The sequence below is a fragment of the Aulonocara sp. 'chitande type north' Nkhata Bay genome, linkage group LG11 (genome assembly GCF_057382095.1).
Source record: "Aulonocara sp. 'chitande type north' Nkhata Bay isolate Kocher_YH1m ecotype deep benthic linkage group LG11, A_spYH_male_GT1.1, whole genome shotgun sequence".
NCBI lineage: Eukaryota > Metazoa > Chordata > Actinopteri > Cichliformes > Cichlidae > Aulonocara > Aulonocara sp. 'chitande type north' Nkhata Bay.
Genome location: NC_141354.1, coordinates 7507062 through 7532217, shown reverse-complemented (window position 1 = coordinate 7532217; position 25156 = coordinate 7507062). Strand labels below are relative to the sequence as shown.

Below are 25156 nucleotides of genomic sequence, written 5' to 3'. Positions count from 1 at the left end.
GCCACTGAACACCTCAATGGTTCAGAGGAGGACTGGGTGAAGTGTTGTGGTCAGATGAGACCAAATCGAGCTATTTGGCATCAACTCAACTCGCCGTGTTTGGAGGAAGAAAAATACTGCCCATGACTCCAAGGACAGCATCCCCACCAACAATAGATCCACCAACCATTCGATTGGTAGATGACCTGCACTACCACCTGAGTCACAGCTGCCCCCTCAGTCAGGCAGATTTTTGCTTTAGTGGATTGAATTGTCTGTGCTTCTCATGCAATGTTCCTTCTCTTCCTAATGAACTTCACTGTCATTCCCTTACCTGCCAAACAAACCAATCAGCATTGGACTCATAGATATCCTCCTGGGAAGCAGACTATTCATTTATGTCCTCTGTAATAGTCTGTGATGTACTAAATAGAGGACAACTTCATTGATATCTGGTGTGTTTGGGTGGCCTCTGTTATCTCCAGAGAGGCAGGAAATCACAAAAAGAGTTCAATGGGAAGATTCTTTTTTCATCTGTTCTCAGGAGGATACGATTGCTGTTAAGGCAAGTGCTGAATTCCCAGCGTCTTTGTGTAGTCACAGAGCTGTGTGAGCAGATGCCAACACAAGACCACAGTCTGCATGAACTCAAGACCTTTTGTACAAACGAGTTACCGCTGGTCAATGGCACTGATTCTCTCCTAGTGTGACAGCTAACCTTGAAATACTGCAGAATCATATCTCTATCCACACACACACACACACACACACACTTATATATTAGTATATGTGACCCGGTTACTGCGTTCACCAGATATCAACACAATTTCGATCCGCTCCTCACGTGTTAACCTCTTCGACATGTCTGTGGCTGTGAACAAAGAGAAACTTGTAAATAACTCATGAAAGAATAAAGTTACGTTGAAACCAAGCACACCATTGTTTTTCTTGTGACATTACCAATAAGTTTGATGTGTCACATGGCCCTCTTCCTATTGAAAAAACAGAAGTTGTATCCAAGATGGCCGACTTCTAAATGCCCACCATGGTCACCACCCATCTTGAGGAGTTTGCCCCCTCACATATACTAATGTGCCACAAACAGGACATTAATATCACCAACCATTCCCATGTTATTACGGTGTATCCATATAAATGGCCCACCCTGTATATCTATCTCTCTATACATCTATAGATACATATATATATCTATATGTATCTATCTCTGCATAAATACTTCAGGTTCCTGGATGGATTGTCAGACTTTGGGACCCCGCTGGATTCTGAAAGGTGTTTGTTGACACGATGAACAAACAAGAAGAATAAATGAATCCAAAGAGATAAATTAGTTCTCTGCCAAGTCGAGAGCTCAGGCAGAGGGCTAATTAATGTGTTCAGTGTCTTTTGTTTTTCTGTCTGCAAGATTACACAAAAACTAACAAGGCTGGATCTCCTTGATGGAGGGGTGGAACGTGGGCAAAACAAGAAGCCATTAAATCCTTGGTGCAAATGCAGTTTACACATTAAAACTGCAAGAAAGGAGAATGGCCTTGGCAGAGGGTTGTGCTTTCACAGTGTCCCTTCTAGCTTCATTAAAAGGATTTCCTACATCTGCACCATTTTACACACTACTTTTGTGCAAATGTTCTTACCTCGACCACAAACTATGCTCTGTATTCATGCTGATACAGGAGACACGATCAGTTTCCAGTGTTAAAACATGAAACTCCTAAATACAGACTGACAGCGGCTGGAGTGCAGAGAACATGGTTACTGTGTTTTCATCACCTGACAGAGGAAGATCAGGCTGTTCTGTTACTCTGAAAGCTAAGAATGTCTGATATACACAGGCAAAAAAAAAAAAAAACAGGATTACTTACGATTCCCTTGTTGCTGTAACTGCAAACTGATTTTGTTTCTCCAATGTTTGAGTAAATCCAAAAACAGTTTACAATCCAATCAATCTCACCTCAGGGTCTGCTTACTCAAAGCCCAACTCTGAGCAAATGCTGGCACTAAAAGCAGTTTTCTAGTCATAGGGACTACTCAAAGCGCCACACACTACAAGCTATATTCACCCTTTAACCCACATTCATACAACCCATTATTTTACACCCTTAGGCGCTTCATCCATGTTGCATCCACACCTGGACAGTGGGAGAAAGACTGAGTTCTTGGAGAAAATGTAGACATGCACGAGACCTAGAACAACATGAGAGCAAATAAAAGGCTCTGTGCCAGAATTGTGGTAGAATTAGATCTGATAATAGATTATGTCTCACTGATGTTTTGTACTATACAACTCCACATGTGCAGACAGAGACCAGAGACTTCACTTACATTCTAGCTTAGCAACATGGAAGCTTTGTAGCAAAGTTTTTTTTACATTTATTTACTTATTGTTTGCGCCAGGCTTTTCCACCCTGGCTCTCTGGAATGGGTCACTATATGAGCCACAGCAGTCATCATTCTGAGTTGTTACGACTCAATAAGCTCTGACTGATCCATCGGATGTCATCAGACTTGGGAACAAAGCAGACGTCTCCCATCCCCTCCACAGCAGGGCAGGCTGATAACCGAAGGGTCTCAAAACTAAGTAAGCTGTGAGCTAGTACTACTGAAAGAAAAAGATTAATAAGAAGGCAGAATGTGTATTTTTATAGATCCAGCAAGGATCTGCATAATAAATGATTTAATTAACATAATACCTGTGCATGGTGGTGCCTTTCTTTCTAATAACGAAGGCATTTCATTAGAAACTGATGGGGAACAACATACAAAATGCAGAAGGCAGAACAACTGGGGGAAGAATGATCTCAACTCCAGCTGAGAGCAGAGGGTGTGACTGAAAGCTCCATCAAGCCCGGTGCAGTTTAATCTGTGCTTTTATTGCTCAGCTAGCAGCTTGATGCTCACCAGTGTAATGCACTCTATATTACCAAAGTGAGAGTTCCTGCATTAGAGTGACAGGTTTTATTGAGCTTTTAATTGTAAAATAACAATGAGTAAACCTGGGACAGGTTATCCAGAGCCCAAATTCCACCTGACTGACAGTTACATGAAAGCCTTCAGAGTGCAACGGTGAAAGCTTTCTTCTTTGTCAACAACATCTCAGGAAGGGGCACTCGAGCATTTGACTGGATCTCAACAGAGGTGGGAAGCAATGAAGTACAAAGACTTCATGACTGTACTTAAGTACATTTTTCAGGTATCTGTACTTTACGTTAGTATTTACTTTTCTTTTTACTTTCTACTCCTTACATTTTATGTGAGTTGCTAACTAAAGTTCCAGCTGCTGTATTTCACAGCACAGCTAACTTCTGTATAACAATTTCTTTTATTTATGTATTAATCACATTATTGTATTGTGTGATGCCTTGGTGCCACTGAATTTTAGCACTTCTCACACTCATGCAGGTAGACAGATGGTGGGGGTCTGGTAAGGAAGTTGGGGGAAGCAGACAACTCCACCGGAAGAATCTTTTGTCTCTTCCAGATCTTTGGGAGGTAGCAAGGGAGTGTGAACCTTAAGGTGTGAACAGCTGTGTACTGCCTTTTGTTCCTGGAGAAGGTATTTAACTGAGAGCCATGCTGGGCTCAGGGGAGACTCTGCTGACCGTCTGCCCCACAATCATGCAGGCTCTTCACCAAGCTTGGTTTTCTGTTCTTTGTTTGTGATTAAAGATTGTTAGCTACCGCTCACCGCTTCTCTGCAGGATTTATTATAATGGAAAACTTCCACAACACTTCAGACCAACTGTGTTATTTAATAGTTGCATAACAATCCTCTGCAGGTTAGTGAAGGATAACCAGGTTAGTTTGCGGTACTGTGATGGATTTAAAATAAAGAACAGTGTGTGGCTGGTGCACAGTGACTGTGGTTATGGTCAGAGTTAGGTTACATTAAGTGTAGCAGAGATTCATATGGATTTTTAGCTGATGATGCTTAGATGAATTCACTGAATTCCACCTTTATACCATCTAGAAAACAGAGAGCATAAACAGCGTACTGTCAGTGTAGAGCAGGGGTAGGCAACTCCAGGACTTAGGTGCCGGTGTCCTGCAGGTTTTAGACGTGTCCTTGATCCAACACAAAGAGGATGTGTAGATACGTAGAGGATGGACTTCAGCCAGGAAAAGTCATGAAACATCTGCTGACATCTGGTTGAATTGAGTTGTGTACATCCACAAAGAGCAGCAGGTCAGCTGATCACAGCCTGTACACTAAGAAAATCTACTGAAGCTCTCAATAGTAATTATTGAGAGTGTGATTCTTTTCCCCACACTGAGCCAATACAACTGATTTTAGGATTCCACCTCTGCTGAATCAACTTTAACTCCTGACTGTACTCAAGTTCCCGTTTAGAGGCCTGTACTTTTTTACTTTTACTTGAGTACAAAAGTTGAATAAGTACTTCAACTTTTACTGGAGTATTTTTAACAGTAGTATTCGTACTTTTATTCAAGTACAGAATGTCTGCACTTTTGCCAGCTCTGGATCTCAGTGTGTGAATAGTAAAGAACAGTGTTTGCTCCTCACTGAGAACTTTGCTGCTGAAGCCACAGAAGTAAAAAAACACATTCACTGGACTTTGTGAGCCTGCAGATATCGACTGAGTAAATAGCAGGAGGCAAACTGTGGTGCACTCGGGTCAGGAATATTGTGCAACTGTGTTGTTAGGGTGAGCGCTCATCCTCAAGTCAAAAGACGGCTCCTATTTAAAGGTGATGGACATTAAATGAGCCTATTAAAAGGGACAACGTTTACTTGAGCTACATAAATGATATTAATATATTAAGTACTTTGTCACGAGTCATCTTCTCTAAATGACTTTGATGAAATGCCTCCACATTTGAAATACTTAAATCAGCCTTGTTAAGAGTTGCATCACTCTGCTAGCATGTATTTGTCAGATTAGCATTTCTTATTGTTTGCAGTGTCAGAAAGACTCAAAGAGAAACAGATTAAAAAGCTTCCAGAAGGGATTTGATGGTTATTTTACCAACCAGCCATCAAAACTCATCTGTTACAGCACTGCACACATTGATGGCTCTCCAGTGCATAATGGAACCTTATTATAGTTATTCTTTATCGCTTTGGCACAGTCCTTGCAATGTTTCTGAAGTTCATCTTCAACAAAACAGCTCACGCATGAAGACAAAATTAGAGATAATCTGAAAAAAGATGGGACTCACCTCAAACTTTTCATTTATGCGTAATGTGTAAAGTGTGTGTGTGCTGATGAAAGAATGCGTCTCTGAGGATAACTGACTGCTGCTCTGCATACTACATCACAATCACACTTTTACATTCTCTGCAGAGAAAAGGGTCCATTTACCTTTACGTGTATTGTGAGGGGAAAATATTTTTCCTCCAGTGGTCACACAACACCGTAAACAGCAGGTACAGTAACCGGAAAGTGAACGCATACACAGCACTGTACAAATTCTGTAGCTCAACACCATCAAAAACCCATGTGCAGCAATATGCAACAGTACATCACCGTAAGACAACAGAACTTGGAGGACATCCTGTAGCTTCCTTTGGAGCTTACCGGTCATGCTTTTACTCAGTTTACCGAGCACATCCACCTTCTGTATACTCTGCTGTCTTCTTCCTGCACCTCTCCGCATATCCTTTTAACAATCCTAACAATAACTGCACAGCTTACAATTACACAGCTGGTGGCCAGGCTAGCTAGCTAGGTAGCGGGAGGAGCTCTGAACAGACTCAAGAACAGTAACGACGGACAGAGGATGAAAAATAAAGAGCAGAGATCCACCAATATTTCTTTTCTGGTTGGTGCTTCAATGCTGGACTTTTACACCAGCTCAGACAGCTCCTACCCTCACCATTACCAGGTGAGATCAAGATTAGCTGTTACTCAGGGCTAACAGGTGGTTTTAGCATCAACACAATCACCTGTGCCACCAAGTTTGCAAGAATAAGTGAAAAAGGAGTCTGTTCTAAGTGCTTCTGTGGAAAGATTAATGCTAATGAGCCACATGTCTCCTTTAAAAGTGGCAACAAAAATAGAGGATCGACACACAGAAGCATTTCACTAAGAGCAAGCGATGAGGAGTGCTCCACGTTTTAGGGGAAAAAAATTATTTATTCTGTTCTTACCAAAGACACGTTCATCGTTGATGTTCTTTATGCAGAACCAGAGGCCTGCTGGGAAGGTGCAGACGAGGATGTGAAGATCAAAGAAGAAGGACACCCAGGTGGTGGGTTGGTGCTCTGATACCGAAGCGATGATTGGAATGTGGATCTTAGCATAGCTGTGAAGAGCGCAGGAAATAAAACAGTTAATAAAAGGAAGTGAAAAAAGGGGGTCTCTATAAACTCTATATGAACTGTTGTCAATCAGAACAGTTAACATCCACCCGACTCACACCAATAAAGCAACGGTGTTGATGGTGAACATGTGAGAGCTCATGCAGACAGCAGAGAATCAGGTTTGGCTGATGTCAGTTATCTTGGGTCCGAGCGTGACCCAATTAGTTTTACTGCACTGCAGCAGAAAACTTAACACCCTTCAAAAAAAATAAAAAATAAAAAAACTGAAAAAAATTACTGAGGCATGTACGTACACACGCACATATACACACACCCATGTGCACATTCACTCAGTGAGAGTTTTGCAGTTTACAGCTGATGCTGCAGTCTGGCAGTTCTCTGTAAGCCCTGATCTGGGAGCAGAGAAGGGGAGCATTATCTGGTTGGGATTTTATGATGGGGCAGGATGACGTGCTGACTTGATTCGCCAATGGCAAAAAAATAAATAAATAAATTCTGGGAGCTAGAATGAGGGGGGAGGCAAGGCTACGGCATTTGCTTTGCTGTAATGCATTTAATTTGGCTTAAAGGTGAGGACGCTACTTGAAAAATGCAGTGATTTCTACAACTGAGTGACAACTTTTGTCTCTCTGCATGAGAGGGAAAAAAAACACAAAAACACACATGCCGTGAGATGGAGTAAAGCTGAATAAATGAGATTTTCATGGTAAATCAGTGTGGAATAAATCTGCTGTGAAACTGACTGACTGTACCTGCATGAGTAACTGTGCTACTACAGAGTTTTGGCTTACCCGGTATCCCAGAGGGAGTAGAAACGCCCACTCCATGGAGCAATGTAACCTGAGAAAGGAACACACAGCATCCATATGAACTTGAACCCTGCTCACAATGTATTCACATTCACATCCACACATGGCTGTGGACGGTCAGTGATCTGTGTATTCTGTCACACACCGGTGGAACAATTAATTGGTCCGCTACGCTCCTCCTGCATGTATCGATCATGAAATTACTCTCTGATGTGGGCGGTGCGATGATAAATGAGAGCAGGGAAACTAATCACCGCCGTTAGAGAGCCAGCAGGTGGTCCTTTTCTATGCGGATAATAGATCAGTGCTTCTATTGTCTTACTGATTCCAGTCAGAGAGCGCTATTGTTTTACACGAAGCATCTCAATGACCTTAGATGAGGGCTATAATTACCTGGCCTGCACTCAGTATCCAAAGAAGACCTAATGGCACTAAAGGTTCAGGTGATTTCGGGTACAAAGTAATAAAGCACATTTGTCAAAGACTTGCAAAACTCACAGGTCAAATCAATCCTTATGTATTGTACATTCATCCCATTTTTTAAACCCTGGCTTCTGATTGGCTGTCATCTGCAAGAAGAAGGTTTGAACAGCAAGTTGGTGGGTCTCTGCACATCCATCAAACTTACAGTATGTGTAACATAATAGGACGTGCGTAAGCCCACTATAAAGAAGCTGCACAGTGTCTTATTACATAAGATCCCAGAATAAATACTTATAATTTACGATTCAATTATAAATTATATTTCTGTGACATTTTAATAAGGAAAGCTGCTGCTCCCTCTGTAGTGGGGGTCAGAGGGCAGCGCCGCATGTGTGATTTGACAGATTTTTAAACCAGATGCCGCTCCTGAAACTTTCACTTGTTAGGCGAACGTGTAAACCACTACACTCCAGAGTCATGTCCACATCTTTTAAATATTTCATCTAAGGATCCTACGATCTTTTCTGGGATCACAATTCATGCAAAAGTAAAGTATCATCTGTTTTCTTAAAAAAAGTTCAGACTTTTTTGTTTAGCAGACAAACATGATGCTGGCTTTGGCAGATGTTACATTTGAAGAACATGTATTTGTCTTGTTTAGGCTCCCGAAAGATTTAAGATCTGTACTGTTCAAACTCTAAGGTCAAAGTACTTTGAAAAACTGAGGCATACATTTAAATTTAAATTTAAAGTTATACACAGATGTTCACTCACTAGACTGATAGAGAAATAACATCCAAAGTTTATAAAGCTAAATGTGTGGAACTAAGATTTGGAAAACGACATCTCTGCAGAGGATTGGAAACCATCTGATGTGGTGAAGCCATGTGAAGCAACTAAAAGTACCTTCAGGGGAACTGCATAAAGCCAAGTCAATCACACTACAATGCAGTTTTTGGTCCATTACATCTTTCTTAGTGAATCCATCCTAGCGGTCAGGTTCTCCTTTCAACAAGATTACAATGCTCTGAGAGGACTGATTTCAACTGTGTGATCATTTGAGGTTGTTTTTAATGGTTCTTCTGAACTGACAAGCGTTCCTACTTTTTTGTCCATCCCATTCACACCAACTGAGATCCATGAAGTAAGAGAGCCACTTCCCCGTGTAATGCCACGCGCTTCAACAGCACTCTGCGGCACAGAGGAGAGTGACAGCCTAATGATAGTGAGAGATTTCTTAGCCCTGATGTGTCAGAACAGAGTGATTTAGAAAAGCTCACCTGTGCAGCGCAGTGCATTTCAGCTGAATGACCTGCCTATTCGCTTTCATTCTAGTGCTGATTACAGTTCATCTGTAGAAAGCAGAACTATTATCTCTGACAGAGTAAAGGCTCCATCATGGAAATTGCCATCACAATCACGTTTGCTCAGTCGTTCTTGTGTCGTTCCTCTCACAGCATCATTTTTCCCCTAATAGCGATGGACTGTGTAACAGGACATTACTTCCTTATACCGCTCATGAAAAATCCCAGACTAACGCCATGCTGTTCTGACTTATCATTACCCTTTGGAGATATGTTAAATGCTGCACACACGTGGAACTGAGTGACTAGCCAACTCAAGAATAGCTTCTGTCAAGTCTTAATAACCATGTCTTACCATGAAAACAGAAATATTATGTAATTATAGGATTGTATGTGTAAAAATCCATCCCTTTGTATACAGTCTGCAGTCATAAGGAATACACAACAAGACTGTATTAGGCTGTCACTATGTATTTAAGCGCCTTGAGGCGACTGTTGTTGTGATTTGGCGCTATATAAATAAAATTGAATTGAAAAACTGAATTATGGGAAAATGTGCCAAAGACTGCAGCTGCATGACACATTCTGCCCCTACTCCCAGCACGAACTGCAAAATGTTGTAAAACTGCACAGCATATAAGCATGAGCTTGGGAAAAGCTAGTTAAATCACTGATGAGTCTCTATGTCCAGTTTGTGTCCCAGTGCCCACTGAGACCACCGTCACAGCTCTCTCCAGGCAAAGAGCAAAAATCTGCACATCCAAGTAAAAACCTGCAAGTGCAAGACCAAAAAGAACCAGAAGATTTGGAAATAAAGTGAAACTATTAGTGTTTTGATACTTTACTAAGCAGGAGCCAAATATCGTGCAGATTTTCCGAGATTTTTTGGCCTCTGCATGATCATTTACACAGGAACGTGTATATCCTGACAGCAGAAGGTCCATGTTCACAGACTGCATTGACACCTGTGAGGACAAACGGTTGAATGGACCATCAGGAATGGGCACCGTTTGGATTTAGACTGTTGTAAAAGTGAACACGTGTCATTAAAGTGGATAGGGCTCTGCCTTCAGACACACATGGTGTTAGTGGAACCTCCATGATCAGTGACACCAGGGCAGCGTTCCCATAGGAAGATACAGTATTTAGACCAGGGTCATCAATGTTATCAAATCTTTCTGGAGTGACTGCATTTCCAAATTGTTAACATAACATAGGATGTTCTCAGCACTAAAAAAAAACCAAACTTAGATTAAACTTTACTGCATGTCATTTCTCTGCTTCTCGCCACATATTTATCTATCTTTACTACACATTGTCAAATAAACAACCAGCCTTCTAATAGATAACCAACCTGTGTATGTCAGATAGATGACAGAGAGAAAAACAACTCCAGCAGCCAGAGAGACTCCCAAGAAGAAGAGAGTCTGGAACTCCTGCCTGGTCAGTCTGTCCTTTAGGTACTGCAGGAAGGCGTAGACCTGTAGCAGCACAAACACACCTGCAGAGACAGTGCAAACAAGACTGGGTTTAAGATCTGAAATAAACACAACCAGAAAATATATGCAGAACTGTTTAAAGTCACCAGAAGAGAAGCAAACCGAGAAGTTGTATCTGACAAAGTAAAAATGAAGCTGCAGATAATTACATCTTTTTTTAGAGCACGCAAAGCAAATGCTTCCATGGAAATGAGCAAACATCATAGGCAAGACGTGCATTCAATCTACACTTCAGCCTTCACAGTAGAAATCTAGCTTTTAGCATACTGTGCAGTGTTTGACAAAGCATGAGAGTAGTGCAGATTTTTTTTGCAAGTATAAAAATGATTCTGCTGAATGTTAGAAAACCTGACTTGCTCCATAGCTTTGCAGTAAACAACTTCCAACAATACTTTCCACCCTTACCCCAGGTGACTGGTTACTGACCTGCTGCAGCCATGTGTTCACTGGTCCTGATTGGCTGAAAGCCCACAAATGGGATCTGCATGGACAGGATGAGGCCGATGATGTAGAAAGTGCTGTAGGCTGCAGGAAGACAACAACCAGTTAAGACCAGATGAGCACAGTCAACTGTGTTACATGTGTTTACTTTCACTCATCAGTCTGAATCTAATCCAGTCAGCACACTGGCCAACTGATGAATAGATTCTATTAACAAGCGCAGCGTGTACATGCAAGTCTATCCGGTTCCTCTGAGCCCCACATTTGCTGACAGAATCCTTCACTGTACTGATCATACAATAATTTTAGTTTATTTTAACTCAGTTCCACAAATTCCATGCAGCTGCACAAAACACTCATTACAGCACTGCAAACCACCACAGCTGAAAACAAACCGCTATTAATCAAACCGCATCCCCTTTTTTATTTTTCCTCTGAAACTAAACTTGGTATTTGCGACGTCTTTTTATGTGTCATTAAGAATCAGTGCGCTCCGGGCAACTTCCAGTGTAAGAAGTGGGTAAGCAGAGGCTTTCATTTGAGCCGTTCACAATGACAGAATGACCTTTCACTGCAGAAACAACACTGTACAGATCTCACAGATGTAAGTACTTCATCACATGAGGCAGCACACAATTTACATCATACAGAAAACCTGAACTGGACAGAAGGACCTACAACTGGCACATTAATCTTAATTTAAAAAAACGTGTTCCTGTTTAACATGCACAAATGCATCTGTGGCAGCTACTGTGTTTCTAATTACCAGAGACTTGGGGAATGTGTTGGTAATGTGAATAAATGAAACAGAATGTCTGCGATTCAAAGAAAGATGGAGCCTGAGAAGAAATGGCGTTTGTGATTTTAGAAGAGCTGCAAACAAACCCAGAAAGGTCCTTGACGCTGAACACAAGAAAAAGAAAGAAACAAAGAAGGCCTTTTGAGCCTAAATTATGAATGACAGTGTAAGAGCGACTTAAGAGTTCAAATGATTTACACACTTGGGAGTCAGCGGCACAACCAGACAACAGGCTGTAAAATATGTCGACTAAACCTGAAAACCATTTCAAATGAGCGCTCAGGGATCAGACACACTTAAACAGAGCTTCAGGAATAAAAGCCTCCAAACAAGTCCTGCTAGTTAATAAAAAAAATAAAAAATTGCACTACACAGCTAATGAAACAACAGGCTAACACGCAAGCTGAGAATGTGCACTTGCTAGAGCCATCTGACTCATGTTTCTATACTTGTTTCTATATTCTATTTGTACAGCTCCAGATCACAACATCAGTTATTTGGAGGAGCTTAATATTTTAAGGCAGGGGTGTCAAACATAAGGCCCGTGGGCCAGAATCGACTGGTCAAATACTGGCCCACTGAACAGCTTTGACAAATGTTTAGTAGGACAGACTTCCCAACGACCATCCACACCATCTTATATTATGATATCTCAGGAAATAAATGTGCAGTTGAACTTCTTTACACTGGCAGAAAGGAGAGTTTCCCTGGTCGGGCCCATTTAAGATCAAGGTGTGCCCACAATGTAAAAATCCTCACTAACACTGGAGAACAACAAGACGATGGGGGTTTGCCTCGTTCTCCTCCAAGCTCGTTTGGTGGCCTGCCATCACAGACTACTGCCTCATGTCACGATATTGTAGGCTCTGCAGCTGCACATAATCACCTACAGCCTACTGTGTGGGTGTGTCTTGCTTTCTCTACTGCAGCTTAGGTACACCCCTCGACTGCATTTAATAATTAGGCCAGGGAACACTTGGGGACAGGAGCGCTTCAGAGTGGCTTTGTGGCTGTTAATGCTGCTCTATGGAGCAAAATCTTCATGTTCCTGCTCCAGACACTGTTTGATATTTTTAGAGCCAAATAACCTCAAGTTTGACCTAATCTGCAAAGAAGAGGACAGATCATCCAGGCCTTTATATCTTTGAGGCATACATATTTTAAACCATGTTTACCGTGGCTACACTTGCAGTGAATCCATAAAGGAGATTTCTTGTACCAAACTGACTGAATGGACAGGAAACAAGAATCAATGATGAAAACAGTGATGTCCTGCACAATGTTAGTTTAAGCAGTCGATGTATTTAAATAGAACATTAAGTGAATTGTTGCTGTATGCCAGGAGAAAACATAATGTGGTTGTCACTCTGTAACAATAGTAAGGATTCCAATTTCCACTTGAGCCTCAAAAAAGCACATCTAAGGGATGTGCGGGGTGGGGGTGTGTGGAGGGAGGTGGTTGGGTTCTACACCAATTTGTTCATGAGAAAGGAATCAAACATCAGCCCCCCACTGCTGTCTTCACAAGCTGACATGATTATTATTGCTATTGCACCGAGAGATGTCTCACTCCGACATACATACACTCAGTTTTCTTTTTAATATTCAAGCTGCCTTGACCCAACTGAAGGGAACAAAGAGGAACAGGAAGTTCAAATGTTCAACTATCCAATCAGATATGTACATTTCCTCTCCTCCTCTGGCAGTGCTCTAGAGATCCCCCACGTGTGGGCCCACAAAGCAGACTTTATATTTCCATGTAAAAGCAGTGCAGCTTGTTTGGTCGCTGACTCGATCAATCTCCCACCGTGACTGTCTTTTGATGACGGTAACATTATCATGGACGAGGAAAATGGAAACAAAGACTGCTGATGCCGGCCTGATCTGATTCACCAACTGCTGTGGTAAATTAATGTAAGGAAACACCTTGCTCTAGCCGCGCTGATGCACTGAGCTGAAACATTGATGCGCGTACAGTCTACTGTGATCAAACAGAATTAGACTTGAAATAAATCCTTTGTAAAAATGATATTGTGACATAAATTAGATTCAACACGACGGTGTGTTTTTCAAAGCTGTAGCTGCTGGGAGTGTATTGCATCACACTGAGAAGGGCTTTTATGATTCTGATGCTGATTAAAAGCGAACAGATTAAGTTTAGCAGAGACAGACTTGGAGCAGGGCTCCGTGTTTGATAATAGCTGTACCTAATGACCTTATAAGTCACATAAAGTGGAAATACAGAACTACACTAATATGTATATAAAGCACATGCTTTCTGTTCTGATAGGTGGAGCTGCTTTCACTGATAAACTGTTGGGAACCTTACATAAGAAAATATTCAGGCACACATCCATCTCAAAGACATTACTATCACACCACTGTGTATTACTGTAGAGTCTTTACCTTACAGCAGCTTAAGGTGGCTGTTTTGGTGCTTGGTGCAATATAGAGTGTGCTTCCCAGGTATATTAATGGCTGTCACTTTTTATTCTATATTTGCCTGAGTCTTGACTCGTTTATTAGTGAACTACTTAAAGTGTTATTTTGCTCTTATTTTGGAAATTTAGTGGCTGTGTACCAGCGAGCCCCAGCCTTCACGTTGCTGTTGTGTCAGTTCTTCATATCATTTAACCACTTCTCCAGAAAGTCTGTTGTTTTGAAGTTGGGCAAAACTTTCCATAGCCGGGGGAACTGGGGCCGATATGTGTGATATGATCACAATCATATCAGCCGGGCGCTGTGTACCTGGAGTCGAGTTTTTATGACCCATGCATGAACCCATACATTTTTAGACATAAGTTGTAACGGCCGCCATTTTCTTTGTGAGTCTTTATTGCATGGCGTGGCGCGATGTAATGTTTGCGTGTAAGGTTTAGTTTGAGTACCTGACGGCTCTTTTTTGCTTCTCATCCGCAAACTCTCTCCTTACTCTTTCACGTGACTCTTGCGTTGGTGGTAGAAGAGGTTTGTCATGTTTGAGTCTGTGGTGGCGGCCGGTTTGCGGCATAATTTGCATAGTTTTCTGGTCCGTGTCAGACTTCTCATAACCAAACCATGTCCATGCTACAGAGGTAGCCTCTTGCTCCTTCTGTTTGGAGCTACCTGATTCTGCCTCATCTTCAGTGGCCATGCTAGTATTCTCTGTGCCTGCATCCACACGGTGACCATCCAAACAATAAAAAAATATTACCATAAACAGTGTATTTTGCGTCACCATGAAACAAACGATAGCGTATAATGTGAAACGACGGATGTTTTAATTTCGTCATCCGATATATTTCGTCATATTGCACAGCCCTAGGTGGAACTGTATTTCTCCAGCTGGAAGGACGCTATAACCAGACCCTGCATCACATGGAGAAGTGGTCTATCCTACCAAATTCAAGCCCATGCACTCTCTACAGAGGCAGCTGCTTATGTCACAGAGTATATACTCTATTATTTAATTAGATTTTTGACTTTGCGTAAACTCAATTCAATTCAATTCAATTTTATTTATATAGCGCCAAATCACAACAAAAGTCGCCTCAAGGCGCTTCATAGATACAGAGAAAAACCCAACAATCATATGACCCCCTATGAGCAAGCACTTTGGCGACAGTGGGAAGGAAAAACTCCCTTTTAACAGGAAGAAACCTCCGGCAGAACCAGGCTCAGGGAGGGGCGGCCATCTGCTGCGACCGGTTGGGGTGAGAGAAGGAAGACAGGATAAAGACATGCTGTGGAAGAGAGACAGAGGTTAATAACAGATAAAACAAGTTTCTTATTGGTAAAAGTGTATGCCACCACTGTGGCATCTACTTAAATCTCTCTGCATTATTTAACATCAAGCAAAAATAAAGAAATAAAAGATCAATATATGTGATCTATTTCTGACACTTTACCCTTCTCTGATAAAGACGCACACAGTGCGAGCTCTCTAGATGCTGAGCAATATGCCGACTCAAGACGAGCACTGAGTGAGAAGCTGAGTCCGATAGAGAAAAAGAGGAATCTGAGTGGGTTTCTATTCAGCTACAGAGGACGCACTGCTCATAACGAAATTTCAGCTGGATTTCATTACGGCTTTTCTGCTTTGGAAGACAGGAAAGATGAAGCGAGCGGGGTTTGGGGTGTGACAGTGGGCCACAGACTGGACTGCAAATCACTGTACAAGGTATGCATCACAGAACACAGCGAGCTATTACAGCTTTGAACTAACTCAATTACTGTGTTGCTGCAAGCAGAATGTACGGTGCTGGTCTTCAGAGAGAGACAGACGCAGGAGGTGAGGGGAGGAGGATGAAGGAGGTGAGAGACCAAGGGAGGAAAGCGCCATGTTAAATTATTCATTCTGCCAATAATCCTATTGGAGGATGCAAAACCCAACAGTCGCCCCGTCTCATCTCTACTTTTAGCCTTCTCTTTCTATACTTGTCCTGAGTTCAGCCACTAGTCAGTATGGCTTCTCTGATTCCACACTTCACAGCTTTCCCACCAAGTTCCCCTCACCAGTTTGTCTGTGCATATCCACATGTCACTTCCAAACGATCATGAGCTCAGCTACCGAGTTCAATCTGAAACAACGGCACGGTGATGTGGCATCAGAGTCAGAGCACGGCGAGCTCTTTGAAAGGAAGACCACTTTAATCTTTCCTTTGCCTGCCTGCATTTCCACTTTCAGTCCCGCACTTTTATCCCAGATCCTTTCTGCCCTTCTCTGGGGGATTTGTGTAAACTGAACATCAGTTGCTAGTGGATGGTGTTAATTATTAGTAACTGTGTTTATGCAGCGCAGATATGAAAAAGAAGCACATGGTCTTCTGTGTGGCATCCCCACATGTGCTGGGCCTGAAAGTCTTTTCAAGGAGAGAAAGCAGAGCCTGTGTGTGCATAGCTGCTGAATGCACCCTTACATCTTCTCTTGATTCTGCATAAAGTCAACATCAAATGAGCACAACTGCAAACCCTCAAGTCGTCGCTTCCCACTCTCGAATGAATGTAAATGAGTTTGTGTGTGTGTTTTTGCTGCATCTCACCTATGTAGACTCTCCGACTGAAGCGCTGCATGAGCAGCAGGACGAACACATGAAGAGGAATCAAGTTGATTATGAACACATAACCACCCCAAGCAGAAACCTGTCAAAAAACACATTTAATGAGCCCACTTTAATTAATTCAAAGCTTTCATTAATGGCGGGGCGGAATCATTTGGATTATGCATGCAGAAAGGCCTACCTCCACACATACACAGACTGCTACATGGCTAGCTTATCCCCGCTGAATGTGTACAATGCTTTCGACTGTAGCAGATAATCAGTAGAAGTATAACTGGCCCACGAATCCCTAAAGAGTGACTGTGTTTTCTCTTTTATTCACTTCAATAATGAGACGCTTTGCAATAAGGAGGAGGGTGCAAAGCTGCACAGCCCACCTGTGAGCTGTGAAATCATTATGAGCTTCAGCATTACGACTGGCATTCACATTATGCTGCTGGTACAAACCCCTCAGAAGCACAAACACACAGACACAGGTGCACAGAACAGAGATGCACACACACGCAACCCTTTTCAAGCTTTGTTCTGATTCGTCTCAAAGTGTCATGTAGCTGCCAGGCAGCGAGCGGCTGCCAGTGAAGCGGCGTCACAGTTTACGGCACGAGGTGATTCTTCACATTCTGACGTGAATGATGGGCAGATTAAGGGAACGGTTCTCCCGAGGACATTTTTCATGTCTTCGTCTGATGAAAATGGCTCCCAGTGGTTCGAGTGCAACAAAGTTTGATGGACATCATAACTGCTGCAACAGTTCTGTGAAGGGCACGGCGATGTGCACTGACTCTGCGATCCACAAGTTGCTCTCCTTTTCAGTTTAAGGTTCAGGGCCCGTCCTTATCAAGTGTCAGAATCACTCTCTCTAAGGAACTGTGCTCAAACTGAGCCTTGGACTACAAATGCTGAAGTTGGGCTAGAGGCTATTTGCTGAACCCCTTCCAATTATTTTCAGCCAGGGGAAGAACATAACAATGACACCGCTAACTAAAAAAATATCATTTTATGCGTGTGTGTATTAATAACTATTGTAGGTTACCGCTAAAATTAATAAGCAGCTTAAATCAACTACAAACCAACCATATAACAAACTCGAATACTGCGGAAGACGTCTGGAGAAATTCAGGGCGTGCTAAGGCACCGACTGCCATTCGATGAAACTAGCTAACCAGGTAAGTAACAGGAGCCAATGAAAGCTAAAAGAGTTAACCAGTGGCACCTGCGTTTAACAGAAGTTAAAAGAAGCCATCATAATCTAAGAGTTATCGCCTGCTACCTTTTTATAGTCATATTTTAAAGGAGAACCAAAGTGTTTGGCTTACAGCTGGATCATGTGACCCTGAATCATCCCTTAGTTAAGCTGCCAAGGCTGCTGGGGGCTTCCCATGATGCACAGCGGTTTTTCTTCACTCTGCGTTTATACACCACTCTGCATTTAATCATTAGTTGTTATTAATCTGATTCTCTTCCACAGTGCGTCTTTCGTCCCGTCTCCCTCCCTTCACCCCCAACCGGTCGTGGCAGATGGCTGCCCCTCTTTGAGCCTGGTTCTGCCAGGAGCATCTTCAGAGTTTTTTCTTCCCACTGTCACCAAGTCCTTGCTCATAGGGCATCTTCTATTATTGTCGGGTCTTTATCTTATAATATAAAGTGCCTGCTGCTGTTGTGATTTAGTGCTATATAAATACAATTAAATTTGTAATATCTACGATATTTTCTTTTGCACGGTGAGAAGGCTTCAAGACATCCTGTTTATATACGTCAGAAATGGAAGCACTAAGGCAGCCATGGGACCAGGCCTTTGGTTTAAATTTCCAAACTACTGCACAACAATAAAAGAAAATATTCCTGATTATGCCAAACATTCTCATAAAGCACACACACGGAGGTACGAGGAATAGTAAACAATGACCTTTAACACTTCTGCATTTGCACATTTAGTCCTAACAACATTCATGAATGATTTCCATCCTTCTGCCATATTAGAACACAAGTGTTACCAGCAAAGTGTCACAATTATAACAAAGGATCTGTGTGTGTTTGTGCGTGTGAGTTCTCACCATATAGAAGTAGGAGAGGCAGCATCCGATGGCCCAAAAAACTGATCCAGTCTTCACAGACTTCACCTGCGGTGTACACCAGAGAGCATTAACCACACAAACACACACACACACACACACACACACACACACACACACACACACACACAAATGTAAATCAGAGCCTTCCATTAACTAAGCTGTGCTGCTCGCTGTTTCTTTCCTCGATGATTTTGCTCTACTGCTGCTTGCCCAACATGATAGTCTGAATTATTCATCATGTTTGCCTCTTTAATGACCCACACACAAAGCAGACCACCGTGTCCTACAGATCTTTACCTTGCCCACAGCAGGACACAGCAGCTGCTAACGAGGGCCTAACGAGGCTAACGAGCCCTGACTTAACGAAGGCTCAGGTGGGAGCTGTTGCAATTGGCTGCACGGATGATGGAGCCGAACCAATGAGATGTGGTGGATGGAGGAAGAGCAGATACTGAATGAAAGTTGAGGACAAGTGAACAAGTGGGGAAACAAGATGATAAAGGAGAATGAGGAGCATTCACTGGAGACTATTAAGCTATTCTGTATTTCACTTAGAGCAGATCTACTAAGCCCTCAAAAGCCTGTATGTGTACTTATGTGTGTGATTTATTCATGGTGCAATTATTTCAGACTTGCCTGAATCCAGGAAACAGAAATCAGTTCTTGTTCTAGTATTCCCCATCTTTCCATTCCACCACTTAACAGTGACTTCAGGGCTCTTTAACAGGGATAAAGGGGTCCTCTGAATCTCAATGGTATGCTTGAAATGTCATGGTGATGGTCTTTAGTAAGAATAACATTAGCCCATTTGCCCATGATGGACAAATCGCTGAGGACCAGTGTGAGGAATAATCTGTAGAAGCAGAAAGATGCTTAAGCCCTTCTCATCCTGGGACAGATAACACTGCTGGCTTCATCAGTCTGATAAAGCGATGGCATTGTCACCCACACACGGGTCACATGTCGGTGCCTCAGGGCTTCATTCAGACGTTGCTACAACATTTACAAAACCAGTTCTAATGCATTGAATGCGTTTAGTTTTCTGTTAACTCACACATTGAATTCTTAAATAGCGACCCTGAGTGACAGCTCCCCTGTCCGAAGTCAACACACTGCCACTGGCAATTTAACAACTCCACAAGTCACTGTGGATGAATCCTGCTGCTGCATCACACTGCAGGGGTTTAATAAACTTTAAGTAGCTTGACCTGCCTCTGCCAATAAATAACTTTTATTGACCAACATTGGTGGTGAAAAGCTGAAAAATGAGATCCTCAGACTTTGTCCTGTTTAACATGTCTGTTTTTTTCATGAGCAGCTTTGAGGCTTCCTCTTACTTGGCGTGAGATAAAATCCTGGCAGCGTGAGACTGAAAGCAACCATCTCAGGCCAAAATGTTAACACTTGGCAAGCTCATTTGCTTTTTTCCTATTTTCATTGTTATTTAAGGCTTTCTCCAAAACAATCGTGTCTTTCAGTGAGCTGAGCGAGTCGCAGAAACCCAAGAGAGACGTCCAGGTTTATCTTGCATGCATTTTTAGACTTGTGAGTTTTGAAAGTGATACCATACGTCCATCAGCAGGTGTTGCAACTTGGCAGCCACTGAGATGTTTGAGCAACTATTAAAGTCTAAATGGATGGGCATGGTCACTGAGAAATAAAAACTATATTTACAGAGTCCCCAGAGGAACATAAAAAAAAAAGCCCCAAAATAAGGTTTGAAACATGCACAGTTTCAAAGTATTACCGCTTCATTTTCAGATAACTCCATAGCGGCTAAAGAGGTGGAAAGTCTCCACTGAAAGAAAAGCACTTGTTCTATCAATGAGTGAAGGACCTTCAGTGTAAAAGTACACTGGAACCTGTCTATTAAAAGGGAAACAAGCTAAAAGCACATGACTTCTTGACGTTACCTGGGTGACTGTGTTTGCAGTCTGTTAACCTACATCCACACCAAGCAGACACAGGGCAGCGTTTTTGTGCACCAAATGTTCCCTTGTGTTCACCAGCTAGTTGTTTGTTGGTATAAGGCAGTTAGCATTAGGTTTATCAGAGCTTTATGAAGTGAAAGGTGGAAAAAAAAAAAAAAGAGACTAGTCTTAACTATATCTTTCCTCTCAGGCTGAATGACCCTGCTGGGCCTTTGAATCTCCGTGTCACCTCTCAACCTTACTGTTCCAGCCCATCAACAGCTGCTCCGCACTTGGAAAAACCATGCCATTCACAGCTGTTGTTGGGAGGGCAAAAAAACGAGGCTTATGATGTTCTTGCGCACATGCCAGAGAAAATATGGTGAACACAGTAACCAGTGTGAATGAGATGAGTGCAGTAACATAGAAACAACATAGAAATGGTTGTCACTCAGCCAGCAGCAATAACAGCTCGAAAACTGGCCCATCTCTTAGTCACCTGCTCCTAGCAACCAGTAGCAACCAACGGATCAGATTTATCACAGAGCAAATACAGCCCCTGCTATGGCATATTTTAATGAGGCATGAATAAAATGGACTTCAGTCAGATCATGAGGCTAGGTCAGTGCTGTGCTGGCTGTTAATTAGTAATCTGGGCCGCAGTACCTCACGTCCTTTGGTTCACTGTTAATCTAAGAATAGTGATTAATGCAGCTTTAAATAAAAGACATGAGTTGTGCTTCAAAGCCTCACACTCTAATTATTCCCTGTATGAGTGATAAGACTATGGCAAGGCTGAAGAAGTATTCAGGCATACCCAGAGGTAGTAGGTGAACTGCAGGGCGAAGATGGCGATCCCTTCATTGTCAAAGGATCCAGCCACGGAGCGGGAGATGTAGCCAGGAACGATGGCAATGAAGCAGGCTGCCAGCAGTCCTGCCCCCTGGTTCCACAGCTCCCTCGTGAGCAGAAAGGTGGAGATGGAGGTCAGGCCGCTGAACACCGGGGCCAGGAACACGCAGACGTCCCGTATGTGGACAGTGATGTGCAGCAGGTTGAGCACATAATGGATCAGGCCTGCTGTGACCATTAGGCCTGGGTACACCTAGAAGGAAGAGGGTTGAAATTTATTCAGAATATCATAAATCTTTATTTCCATTTCACTCAATGTGTTAAAGCCTTATCTAAAAAAACAGCAATATTTATTAAATAATTCATTCAAGCAATGTGGGTGTGCACATAACTCCTCCTGGGACATACAGTGTATAGATTTCATTAATTAATGGGTGCACTGGAACCCTCCGCCTCCCCCTCTCGCCCAGCTGTGATTGTATCGCCTTCTAAAGATCTCACAAGGAAACGACTGCCCAGCCCTAACGCATTGTTTCTACAGACTGCGCACACACACACACACACACACACAACTATAATTGTATAGCTTCAGTAGAACATTTTCTCTTCCCAGTGTCACATTATGCAAAAACACATTCAAGCTGTTGTTTTCTCTGATAATGTGAACGCACTGAAGTGCACTCTGGGGAACAGATTAGCCCATAACCCATACAGAGAGATCACACGTAAGTTATAAATATAGAGAAGAGGAGGAGTCAGGCGCTCAGAGATGAGCTGTAATGTAATGACGAGTTAAAAGTGACTCGAGCCAGTCTGTCCTTTAGCGGTTATGAAGACAGATCCACTCTGTGTTGTACAAGCTCTTACCTCCCCGCTTCCCCTCGGAGCCGTTTAGCCATCCAGCAACGCTTTAGTTTGTGTGTGTGTGTGTGTGTGTGTGTGTGTGTGTGTGTGTGTGTGTGTGTGTGTGTGTGTGTGTGTGTGTGTTGTTTAAAGTGAGCCGATGATGGAAGATTCATCATGATAAGGTGACTCTTGAGAAATAAGGACAAAGAAAGAGGTGCAGTACAGGCAGAAAGTGCACACAGTGCCTCATAACCTTGAGTCAGGCATCTCTGACTCGCACCACGCACACAAACACACACATGCACAGAAGACACAAAATACTTACCGTGCCCCCAACTATCCTACCCAGAGGATACCAGGCTCTTTCATCAAACCAGTTGAGAAACTCATAGAAGCCATTTGTGGTGAGGTGGTGAGTCGACCTGTAGTTGAACCTGAAACAATCAACCAGAGACAAGATAGTTAGACACAGTCCAGGACCTACGAGAGACAGCAACCGAACAGCTGCTTCTTATCAGAATCAGAATCAGAATGGGTTTATTGCCAGATGTTGAGGTTTACAACATTAGGAAATTGCTGCGGTGCTTCAGTGCAGACAATAAGAATTAAAGTGCTATGTAGAAAGATATATACATGAGTGCAGGTGGTGATCAGTGCCAAACATATATACATGAGAATAAGAATTATGAGTGCTACGTAGAAAGATATATACATGAGTGCAGGTGGTGATCAGTGCCAGACATGAAATGATGCAGTGACACAGCGTAGGGTCATGTGTTAGTGGCGGGGACAGTCATGTGGTTATTGTTCATGTGTCCAACAGCAGAGGGGAAGAAACTGTTCTTGTGGCGAGAGGTTCTGGTGCGAATGGACCGGAGCCTCCTGCCTTTCTACTCTGCTCAAGTACTTAAAGCTCTTTATACAACATGCGGCATTCACACAAGCACTTTTTTGGACATTTAAGTGCCTTTAACGTTCACACTCTGATGAACGAATTGGAGAGCAAGTTGGATTTCATCATTTCGCCCAAAAGTATTTGACTGGAACAACCAGGGTTTAAACCACCAACCTTATAAATATAACATTTATTTATTGTAAATGCAATTTTAAAAAAACGTAATGAATTGATTTAGAGTTGAACTACCATTTAACTACCAAGTCCAAGTGGGGAGTAAACAAATCAACCTACTGACCATCAGCTAGCAAGAATAAGAATGAATACAGACAAAACTACAATTATTGATTCTGCTTATATGTCTAAGGGGGTGAAAGTTTTATGAACTTTAAATATGAATACTGTGTAAAAATAGAAATGCTGCCAACATGACTTTAATGACATTGTTTTACAGGGAAACTGCTGAGCTTGGAAGAATGATTTTGATAACCTGGATGCCTCTCAGTTTCTATCCCTTGCATTTTAACATAACTACCTCCCACTCACTCTCCATGTCATTTTACAATACAAAGCACCTCTTTATCTTTGCCAATTTCTAAACATTTCTCATTATTCCTGACATGAGGTTCAGTTCCAGTCACGACTAGCAGATCACATAATCATCATTACCTTTGAAGCTCTTTGCAACGACTGACAAGATAAACAAGCACAGCACGGCTTCCCGTTAGTCTCCTAAATATATAAACCCTCCCCTGCAGGTCCACGTAGCACTCACTGTGGATGACACTCGCCAGGGGTTCAGTTCAGTCACCTCTGGTTTCATATGACTCCCAATCTGCGTTGATTGGTTTATTTGTAATGATGTAAACAAGAAATTGACCACAGCCAAGAGACACCAGTCTAGACATGTATTCAGTACACACGTGTGGACACGTCCAACCCCTGTGACATGTTTTTTTTTTTTTTTTCTGGGGTATCTAAAAAGAAATATAGCAATCTATAAATGGGACCTGTGTTTCTGTTTCATCAGGGAGTTAAATGTTTTATGAGCCACTGGCTTAAAGTATTTACACTGTGCATGTCCTCACTGCGTCTCTGAAAATATCTTCCATGTTTTTGTAACGCAAATGGAGACCACAACTTTAACCTGAACATGTTTCCAAACCTTATGCAAGTGATTTAAAAACATCATTCGCCACAAGGCAGGTGAAGGCTTAAGGTAAGTAGAGGCTTGGAGAGTGGGCGATATTTAATGCACAGAGTGGATTATTTTTTTTAAATCTACTAAAGAAAAACCTACATTGTTTCTTAGAGGGCACAACTTAGATGTAGGGTTCAGTCTTTTCCTACCATTTCTCAGCATTTCAGGTCTGAGAACGTCCCGACTTGCTCCTACTGCCCAAAACTTTGCAGTATGCTATAACAGACGTCTATGTGTAGGAAAAACTGGCCTTTATTTCAGCATTTAAACAGAGCCAGAACTCAAGAAGTGAGGTCAACAGCTTATTCAGTAATTTTAGCAAAAGTATGGTTGTGTGGCAAAATGCAATGGTCTTTTTCTTCGCCTTTGTGCCATCTCTTCATCAACTTTCTTGATATTCAGCTAGGCAGCTTTTGCGCAGTCTTGCTAACAGGCAGATGCTTTTTTCATTTCCACAAGCAACAGTAGCTGTAGCTCTGTATTCGACCTATTAACAGTGTGTTGCTGAGAAACCATCGGCACAGGACATCATTACATGGAGCTGAGCACTGCATTTTTATCAAAGTCAGGTCAGATCCGTGCCTAGTTTTCCTGCAAACTGCCGGGTGTGACCGTATTTGTATCGGTCCCCAATGGTTTGGCTGCACCGTTAACACTCGTATGCAAAACCAATTACTGCTAATTGAAAGGGTTGTTGGGTAAACTGGCAGAAACTTGCCTCATCCACACCTTCACATACTACTGTGATCTCAGCTGACACCCGTAACAGATGCACAGCTTCAT

General features: G+C 42.4%; 1 protein-coding gene across 2 annotated transcripts in view; it reads right to left on the bottom strand.

The window, feature by feature from the left end:
- Window positions 1–25156, bottom strand: part of LOC147318408 (dolichyl-diphosphooligosaccharide--protein glycosyltransferase subunit STT3B) — a 75430-nt gene that overhangs the window by 10303 nt on the left and 39971 nt on the right. For both annotated transcript variants that reach the window (XM_086310331.1, XM_086310332.1), the window contains exons 2-9: window positions 22603–22711; window positions 21397–21684; window positions 18649–18714; window positions 16577–16676; window positions 10742–10840; window positions 10171–10317; window positions 7072–7120; window positions 6107–6261 (exon numbers count right to left, since the gene is read on the bottom strand). In XM_086310331.1, coding sequence (XP_086166457.1) covers window positions 6107–6261; window positions 7072–7120; window positions 10171–10317; window positions 10742–10840; window positions 16577–16676; window positions 18649–18714; window positions 21397–21684; window positions 22603–22711 — 1013 coding nt within the window. The remainder of the gene's footprint in view (window positions 1–6106; window positions 6262–7071; window positions 7121–10170; window positions 10318–10741; window positions 10841–16576; window positions 16677–18648; window positions 18715–21396; window positions 21685–22602; window positions 22712–25156) is intronic.